This window comes from Eriocheir sinensis, chromosome 52, assembly GCF_024679095.1.
Source record: "Eriocheir sinensis breed Jianghai 21 chromosome 52, ASM2467909v1, whole genome shotgun sequence".
In the NCBI taxonomy this organism is placed as follows: Eukaryota; Metazoa; Arthropoda; class Malacostraca; order Decapoda; family Varunidae; genus Eriocheir; species Eriocheir sinensis.
In genome coordinates this window covers 11914676-11924675 of record NC_066560.1, presented here as the reverse complement: position 1 = coordinate 11924675, position 10000 = coordinate 11914676, and the positions used below count along the sequence as shown (strand labels likewise).

Genomic DNA, 10000 nt, shown 5'->3' with positions numbered 1-10000 from the left:
CGAACAACCCTACACACACACACACACACACTGACCTCCTTGGTGGTAAGAATCTCCTTCTCGCTCAGCCCCGCCACCTGGATCACCCCCGTCTTGGCGTCCTCCCGCAAGTCAAGGGTCCCGCTGGGCTGAAGAAGGTCCCGGATGTTCTCGTTGTAGATTTCGAGGTACGACATTGAGATCTGGGGAACGAGGTTGGGGTTATATGAGAGGAATAACGAAAGGGGAAAGGATAAGGAGGTAGACTTTGAAATGGGGGACTGAAGAAAGAGAAAGACAATCAAGAAGTAGGTTACGACGCTATCTGAAGGACTAGGATGTTTGGGTTAGATAATTATGGAGGAATAAAGAAAGGAGGAAAGGATAAGGAGGTAGACTACGAAAGGGGAGGTTACAGATGGAGAAACAAAGAAAGAGGAAGACAGTTAATAAGCAGGTTACGACGATATCTGAAGAAGTAGGATGTTTGGGTTCAATATGGAGGAATGAAGAAAGGGAAGAGGATGAAGAGTTAGACTACGAAATGAGAGGTTATATATGGATGAATGAAGGAATAGAAAAACAATAAAGAAGCCGGTTACGACGATATCTAAAGAAGTAGAAGATTAGAGTAAGAAGTGGAGGAATGATGAAGGAGAAAAGCAATAAGAAGTAGACGATATTTGAAGAAGTAGAAAGTTAGAGTTATAAGGAAAGAAATGATGAAGCAGAAAGACAATAAGGGAGTAGGCTACGACATGGACATCTGAAGGCGTAGATCAGACGGACGAGGACATCAGGGTTGTTAGTGGAGGAATAAATACAGAGAATCAATAATGAGGTAGGCAGCAAGATGGATCACTAAAGGAGTACTCGTTGAGGAGATATATGGGACAAGGTGGTTAGGGTTATAAGTGGATAAATGAGGAGACAATAAAGAAAAAGGCAAGGACATTAATAGCCTATCTGAGGGAGTAGGAGGAGAGCTATTGAGACGAAGTTGGCGTTAAATTTGGAGGAATGAAAGACAAGGAAAATGTAGAGGTAGAGGTTAGGATTATAAGTAAAAAAATAAAGAAAGAGATGCTGCATAGAGATATAAGAGAAGAGGAAGAATATTTATAAGTACGACATTGATATTTGAAGGGAATTGGGACACGGAAGTTGTGAGGATGAAAAAGGTAGAAAGGAATTAGAAAGAGAAGGAAAGGACACGAGAAAGGCAGAGTAAAATGATACAAAGAAACAGGAATTAGAAAGAGAAGGAGAAGACAAAAGAAAGGCAGAAAAATATATAAAAAGAAACAGGGCTTAGAAAGAGAAAGACAGACAGGAAAAGAGAAAGATAGAAAAACTGATTGAAATAAAAAATAAAATGAGAAAAAAGAGAGGAAAAAAGAAAATAAGAAAATCCAAAGAGGTGAGAAAGATTAGCAGGATGAAGAGGAAGGAAAGGAAATTGAAAGAGAAAGAAAAACAGGAAAAGAGAAAAACAGAGAAAGCGATACAAAGAAACAAATCGAATGAATAAAGAAAGAAAGAAAATAGAAAACTTAAAGAGGAATGAAATAGAGAAAGAAGGAATGGAAATGAAAGAGGAAAAACACAAGAAAAAGAGAGAGAGAGAGAGAGAGAGAGAGAGAGAGAGAGAGAGAGAGAGAGAGAGAGAGAGAGAGAGAGAGAGAGAGAGAGAGAGAGAGAGAGAGAGAGAGAGAGAGAGAGAGAGAGAGAGAGAAATAAAGATAAATGACTGTAATTATTAAGCAAACTCAGACAAACAAGGGACACACACACACACACACACACACACACACACACACACACACACACACACACTACATATACTAATGTTAAAAAAGCTGCAAAATATAAACAGACAGACACACAAACCATAGTAACCGCACGAGCTCCGTCTATTTACTTATTCATTCTCTCTCTCTCTCTCTCTCTCTCTCTCTCTCTCTCTCGTCAAGTAAACACACACAAACACGTCGTTCAACACATTTATTAACACAAGAAAAAGATGATTGATTCGTTTTTGTTTTTTTTCGTTTTCTTTGTCTTGCTCCTTTAAACATAACCTTGAGATCCCACAACGCACTATGGAATTTTCGTTTGTTTGTTTGTTTTTACTTTCATCATTATAAACACCAGCATATTTTCCTTTTTTCTTACAACTGATATAGTGTTGATTATTAGTATTGTTATTACTATTATTACCATTACTTTACTAACATCATTTTCATCGTCCTAGTAGTCGTAGTCATAGTAGTAGTAGTAGTAGTAGTAATAACAGAGGTGGTTGTTGCAGTCATAATCACCACCACACCCTCCCGTGACCTTCGCCGCTATCAGGGAGTGTGTGAAGGAGAGTGTGAGGGAGGCGAGTGTTAGGGAGGCGAGTGTTAGGGAGGCGAGTGTGATGGAGGCGAATGTGAGGGAGGCGAGTGTGAGGGAGGCGAGTGTTAGGGAGGCGAGTGTGAGGGAGGCGAGTGTGAGTGTGAGCGAGTGTGAGGGAAGTGGAGGGGCGATAAGGACTTTTTGATGACACTTTCCACGTCCTCCCTGACCGCTCCTCTTCCCTCTCCTGAATATGCAACGGACCATTTCAGTTTACCCTTAATATAGAAATCGAGGCCCCTCCCGTCCCATCATCGATATCGCACATGCCTCTAAACCCCCTCTTATGAATTAACTATATACGGACATAAAAAACACAGGAATTCCAAAGAGAAAGAGTAATAATAAGGGATAGAGAAGATAGAGAGGTAGGTAGATAGACAGACAAATAAATAGATAGATAGATGGATATAGATAGATACAGATAAATAGATACAGATAAGGAGATAGATAGATAGATAAATAGATAAAGATATGGAGAGAAATTAAGAGAAAAAAATAATTAAAAAATATATATTAAAAAAATTGCACCCAGACGCTTATCGAGGAATATAAACTTGAGATAATGGGAACAAGGAAGATTGAAGGACGATGATATTGGAAACGAAACCAGAAGAAATAGAAAAAAAACGGATTACATAAAAACAAGACATACGAACACTACATTCACACACGCATTGAAGAAAATAAATATAAATAAAAAAACGGATTACATAAAAACAAAAGACATACGAACACTACATCTACACACGCATTGAAGAAAAGGAGTTTGAGATAAGGACCAAAAACGCCCGTAAAAAGTGGAAATGCACAAAAACAAAAGAACAACAATAGACGAAATCCCACATCAAAACGAAAAACACCCCCCCACACACATATATATAGAACACGAACGTAGTAATGAGCAAAACACTAAACAAACAAAACAAAAACATTACCTCGACACACGCATGAAAGAATAACAGCTTGAGATAACAGACGCAAGGACGGACTCTTCTCTTATTCCTCCCCGGGGTCGTGATGAGTGTGAGGTGCGGTGCGTGGGCCTTACCTTGACCCCCATACTCAAGGCTGTCACCATGGAGCTGTGAGGCGCGGCAACGGGAGGGGAGGGGAAGGAGGGGGAGGAAAGGAGGGGAGAATGGGTCACGTATACACTCGCCCAGTTTCACACCCGCCCCCTACGTCTCTCTCTTTCTATATTTCTCTCTCTTTATCACTTTTTCTCTGTATCTCTGTCTGGCCGTCTGTCTATCTTTAAGTAGACTGCTTTTCTTCCTGTCTGTCTGTCTCTGTTTTCGATTATTTTTTTCTTTCTGTCTATGTCTGTCTCTGTCCCTGTCTCTGCCTCACTTACCAACTCTCTCTCTCTCTCTCTCTCTCTCTCTCTCTCTCTCAGCGGTGACTAATCTTTCTCACAATCAGTACATTAATCTCGCGGTCATTCATTTCCCCACACGCACTCCACGCAGGAAATTATCTACTCAGTATTTGATCGTATAACATAAATCTCTCTCTTAAAATAATGGATACCTCATGATTTTATTTGCGTTTTTTCTTCGTAACTCTGCGGGTATACTTTATCACGTTTCACTTTCTTTGTATTTATGTATCAACTCCACCTGCATATTATTATTTTCTGTCAAGTTCCTGAATGATCACAGTTATGTCTATACTTGCTATCTCTATGCAACTATTTACCTCTAATATCTATCTTATATTCTTTATCTTTTTTACAGCAAGATTATAATTTCTCATTTTCTCAAGATTTTTTTTTTTTCGTAATGGCCTCCTTCCCCTGCTGAACACAATTACGTATCTTTTATGCTCTTTGTCCTACACTTATATATTCGTCTTTATCTTCTATCACGTATTTCTTATCTATTTAGAGCAATATTTTAGTTTTTCATTTTTCAAGTTTTTTTTTTCCGTAATGGCTTCCTTCCCCTGCTGAACACAATTACATATCTTTTATGCTCTTTTTCCTACACATATATATTCGCCTCTATCTTCTATCGCGTATTTCTTATCTATTTAGAGCAATATTTTAATTTTTCATTTTCTCATTTTTTTTCGTTGAGTCCCTCCTCGTCCTAAACACATTTAAATCTACACTATTTTTTCCTATCTATATCTATTTGCCTCTTGTATCTATCGTGTATTCCTTTCCTTTTTACCGAAGGACTAATTTCTCATTTTCTCAAGATTGGTTTTCTCGCAATGACTTCCTTCCCCTGCTACACATATCGCGATCCTTCTCTATTTCTTTTTACCGCAAGATACATCAGTTTCTCATTCTCCCAAGGTTACGTTCCACAATGGCTCCCTCTGCTATACCTGACCTTCATTATCTCTCTTGACTCGCAAATTTCATGCCTTTATTACTGTCATCCTTCCATTTTCCTCGTTCTAATCATCCATACCCATAATTACTTGGCAGGAGTTTCCGCACTCCGCACACACACAGGTCCTCATGCCGCCCTTCCCTCCCCAGGTGTGTTATGCTAATTGGCCTCACATATGCCTGGGTTGACCTTCAGGTGTGCCATGCTAATCTTCCCCCCACACACCACTTTCCCGTCCTCTGTGCCCTCCCGACCTCTTGGCGTGACCATGATAGAACGCACGGTAGATTGAGAGACCAGTCCTGTCTTTAATTTGGTGGTCCGACAAGAACAGCAGAAGGAGAACGTTTTATTAGATGTATTAAAGGCGTATGATAAGTGAACTCCCCTAGAAAGAAGAGTGAATATATAAGGAACTCGCATAGTAAGTGTGAATTTAAAAGGAACTCTCTAGGAAGAAGTGTGGATATAAACTCGTGAAGATCTTTGGGTGTTATGTGTAAATCAATCCGTCCCTTTGAGCCAACCTAAACCTTTACTGACGAAGAATGTGACAGAAAACGTACACACATCACACTCAGCTAAGCCTACCCCTCCATCCTGGTCTCGGTCACCCTCCCTCACCATCCCCAAAATCTTACACTGGAAAAGAGCACCTCCCCAAAATGCAGGTCACAACACAGTACTTATACCCACATACTTAGAGACTGCTAGTTAAGAAAGGCAAAGGTGTGAGGAGACCGCCGAACTGTACTGAGCTAACGTATAAAGAGGAGGAAAGGAATAGGAGAGATGAGGGGGTAACTATGCTATCTATGAAGCTCAAACCAACCACACATATGATCGAAGAGGAGAAAGATCAAACGGAATTAAGAAGGCAAGTTTTGATAAGAGTAGAGAAGAGAGGAAGGAAAGCAAGACGAGGAAAAGAAAAAGAACAGAGGATAACTAGGCAATCTATGAAGCTCAAACCAACCACATATATAGATCGAACAGGAGGAAGATCGAACGAAATTAAAAGAAGAGAGGAGGGGAAAGAAGACGAGGAAAAAAGAAATGACAGTAGTAAGCTTAACCTAGCCCAACTATGAAAGCTTAACCACTGAGCTTCCTTGTAAACCTTTCGTGCTGTTTTTAAATCCCTGGCAGCGTGAGTATAAAAGTGCTCTCCGGCCTTGTACAAAGAATTCCTTAATGTACCTTGTTCACTCTCCCCCTTAACTTCAAATTAGGTTTACCCCGCTCCTCTCCACCCCACGCGTTTCATTGCCAATTGCATGTGATTTACAACTCCTATGACCTCGTTGCACTAGCTAGTTTTCTTTGCATCCTATTCTCTTCTTTTCTCATTTTGTTTCAAGCGTTTCTTTTTCTTCCTTTTCTTTTTCATCTTCGTCTTCTTGTTCTTGATAATGTTCTTCTTTTTTATTTTGTTCTGTTCTTTTTTTCTCTAACTTTGAACTTTACTTTTCCTCCTCCTCCTCCTCCTCCCTACCTTCCTACCTATCCTACCTATTTACCTATCTACCAACTACTAACCCTTATTTGCTGGGCTGTCATGAGGTGAATGCAAATATAATAGTTACCTCTCAAATACCCCAGTTTCTTTGGGTACTGTATACGTGGTTTCCAGAATGGTTTTACTCTATTATTAGTTCCAATACTTTAAATTATTCTAGTCCTGAATCCTACATGAGCTCAGAACCTCTTATCGAGACCTCATTTTAATCTTTAGGGTCCTCAACTAGATCTAGCATTCTTCTTTTGGCATTCACCTCTTTCTTCTACAGCGAGGGAGGCGACTCAAGGGCAAAAAACAAAAGAACATCAAGAAAAAGGCCCGCTAGACGCTCCTCCGACAAAAGAAAACGGAACGAGAGGCCAAAAGAGAGGTCAAACTTGCTTGGAGGAGTTACGAAACCCCTAGAAGTCATTACCTCTATATAAGAATTTCCCTTCCTTGCTCACCTTGGCTTGGGCGGTCGTGAAAAGGATATGAACGCGTGTTTCTTCTGTATTTTGCTTCTGGTGTGTGCGTGTGTGTTGGAAATATACTTTGAGAACGGTTTTTCATATTTTCGCGGAATGATAATTACGATTTTTTTTTCTTTTCTTTTTTGCTCAGTCTGAACCACACACACGACAAAACAAATGAATCAAGAGAGAGAGAGAGAGAGAGAGAGAGAGAGAGAGAGAGAGAGAGAGAGAGAGAGAGAGAGAGAGAGAGAGAGAGAGAGAGAGAGAGAGAGAGAGAGAGAGAAGAAAGACAGAACATATAGAAGTGAGATTAAAGAAAGAATAAAAGAAAGAAAAGGAAAAAAGAAAAAAGAAAGAAGAAAGAAAATTGAAGAAGAAAAAGAGGCAAATCAACCATCATAGGCCCTCAAGTTACAAAAAAAAAAAAAAACACAAAACACAAAATATTCTTAGACTTCACAAATACAAAAAACAAACAAAACAAACAGAAACAAAACAAAGAAAGAGAAAAACAGTGACTTTATTCTACCACTACACTACCACCCCTACATACAACCACCCCTACATACAACCACCCCTACATACAACCACCCCTACATACAACCACCCCCTCGCGGCCTTACCTTCGTCTTGGCAGTCTTGGAGGGGTCGTCGAGGGAGTGGAAGAGGTCGTTGAGGGCCTGTACCATGATTCCGGGATGCTCCGCCGTGCCGACCATCGTGAAGGTCTTCCCCGCACCCGTCGGCCCGTAAGCAAACACTGTCGCCGTGTAGCCCGCCAACACGTCCTCCACCAGCGCCTTCGTCGTGGCCTCGTATACCTCCTTCTGCAGGGACGTGGCCAAGAGGGTTCAGTGTTAGAGAAGGGGGTTTCGATCCTCTTAAAGTCTTGGGTAAGGATTTAATGTTAATGTTTTTTGGTTTTACTTTAATTTTTCATGTTGCAAACTGGATACTTTTTTTAGCTTTTTTATTATTATTATTTATACGTTATAAATTTTTAGTACTGTTAGATGACAAACACACGGATTAAAAAAAAAGCACAGACAGACAAAGATACACAGACACATACAGACAGAGACAGACAAAAAGGCAGACACACAGACAAACAAATATAGACAGACGCACACTGACAAATAAAAAAAAAGACAAACAAAGACAAATACAAATAGAAGAAGAAAGTCGTACGCAGGATACAAATATAGGATTAGAAGACAATACAGAATGATAGACAAAGACAGACACAAAGACCATTATAGACAAGAACACTAACATACAAAAAAAGAAAAAACAGCACAGACGCATATAGAAAAGACGGACATGAAGCCAAACAAACAGACAAACACACACACAGACAGTAAATAGCAGGCTTTTTTTTTAATTATTGTTTTTTTTACGCCCTTGCACTGTATCCTCCGCTGTAAAAAAGACAGACAGACAGACAGACAGACAGACCTGCGTGGCGCTCTCCCCGTGCAGGCGATCAAAGATGAACTGCTTGTCTTTATTCCTCTTCTGCCGCAGATGGTCGTTCCGGTCTGTCTCCTGATTCAGTAGAGTCAGCATCTGCAGGGGAGGAAGGCGTATAAGGTTAGTGGTAGCAGTGGTAGTGGTAGTGGTGGTGGTAGTGGTGGTGATAGTAGTGGTAGTGTGGATGGTAGTGGTGGTGGTAGTGGTGGTAGTAGTAGTAGTAGTAGGAGGAGGAGGAGGCGGAGGAAAAGTAGAGTTAATTGTAAGAGAAAAACAAAAAACAAAACAGAAGCAAGAAAATAAGAACGATATCAACAAGAAGAACAACATGAAAAAGAAAAAAAAGAAAAAGGAGAAAAAAAAGAAGAGCAAAAAGAAGTAGAAAAAGAAAAACAATAAGAAAACACGAAGAACAGGAAGAACAAGAGGAAGGAAGGAAGCGTAAGGGGAAGGAGAGGGAAAGGAAAGAAGCGAGAGAGGAAGAAGAGGAGGAAGAATCACCAGTCGCGTCATCAGCAACACACATATTATGGATGGGTCTCGAACTGGCGACCACTGGATCAGAGGCCATGAATATTACACCACTGCATCATCCAGACCCACTCTTCTCTCTCTCTCTCTCTCTCTCTCTCTCTCTCTCTCTCTGTCTTTGTCTTTGTCTTTGTCTTTGTCTCTGTCTGTCTGTCTGTCGGTCTCTCTCTCTCTCTCTCTCTCTCTCTCTCTCTCTCTCTCTCTGGTAATAATAAATAATAGCATCTCGACGTTATTGAAGAGGCTAAGAGGACAAATATAACACAAAAAGGGGCTGTGCTAGGCTAGGCTTGGTTAGGTTTGGCTGGCTGGACACGTCACTATAATAATTGGTTTCTTATGCGTGTTTATTTATGATTACAGCTGGTCACCATGATCCGTGTGCGTGTGTGTGTGTGTGTGTATTTTAGCATTATTCATGACATCCGTGAACTTCATGAAGATAAATGAGGGTTGGAAGGAGTGGAGACAAAGAAGGATAGGACAGAAGCAAGACGAGAAGGTGAAACAGACAGGGACTAGCCAATCTATCACGCTCAAAATAACCACATGTAAATCGATCGAGAGAGGAAGGACCAATCGAAATTATGAAGGTGTGTTGACCGGAGTGGAGACGAGAGGAGATGAAGGAAGGCGAGGAAGCAAGAGGAGACATCGACAAGCCTATCTATGAAGCTCAAACCAACCATGCATACATTATAGATCGAGAAGGGAAGGATCAAACGGAATTATGAAGGTGTGTTGACCGGAGTGGAGACGAGAGAGGGGAAGGAAGGCGAGGAAGAAAGGAGACAACGACAAGCCTATCTGTGAAGGGAAGGATCGAACGGAAGGGAAGGATCGAACGGAATTATGAAGTGCTGATCAAAGTGGAAACGAGAAGAAAGGAACAAAGGCGAGGAAGAAAGAAACAGCGACAAGCCTATCGATGAAGCTCAAGCCAACCATGCATACATTATAGATCAAGAAGAGAAGGACCAAACGGAATTATGAAGTGCTGATCAGACTGCAGAGAAGGGAAGGAAGGCGAGGAAGAAGGAGGAGCCAGCGACAAGCCTCTCTATGAAGCTCAAACCAACCATGCATACATTATACATCAAGCAGAGAAGGACCAAACGGAATTATGAAGTATCAGGAATAGCAAACTTTTCTTCATTTTTTCTTTCTTTCACTCTTTTTCTTCCCCTTGAGCTGCTTCCGTTACTGTAAAATGAAATACCACTGAAGGGCCGAAGAATATACAACACCAAAACGCCGCCGCCCAGCAAGTTTGTCCATCACTGGCGCGCGTAACCTCA

General features: G+C 40.9%; 1 protein-coding gene across 9 annotated transcripts in view; it reads right to left on the bottom strand.

Moving 5' to 3' along the window:
• The window catches only part of LOC126983086 (kinesin-like protein KIF19), a 60330-nt gene that overhangs the window by 22031 nt on the left and 28299 nt on the right, over positions 1-10000 (bottom strand). For all 9 annotated transcript variants that reach the window (XR_007735506.1, XM_050835585.1, XM_050835583.1 and 6 more), the window contains exons 3-5: positions 8157-8267; positions 7325-7528; positions 36-182 (exon numbers count right to left, since the gene is read on the bottom strand). Coding sequence is in view for 8 of the 9 variants with exons in the window: in XM_050835585.1 (XP_050691542.1) it covers positions 36-182; positions 7325-7528; positions 8157-8267 (462 nt within the window). In the remaining variant the exon portion in view is untranslated. The remainder of the gene's footprint in view (positions 1-35; positions 183-7324; positions 7529-8156; positions 8268-10000) is intronic.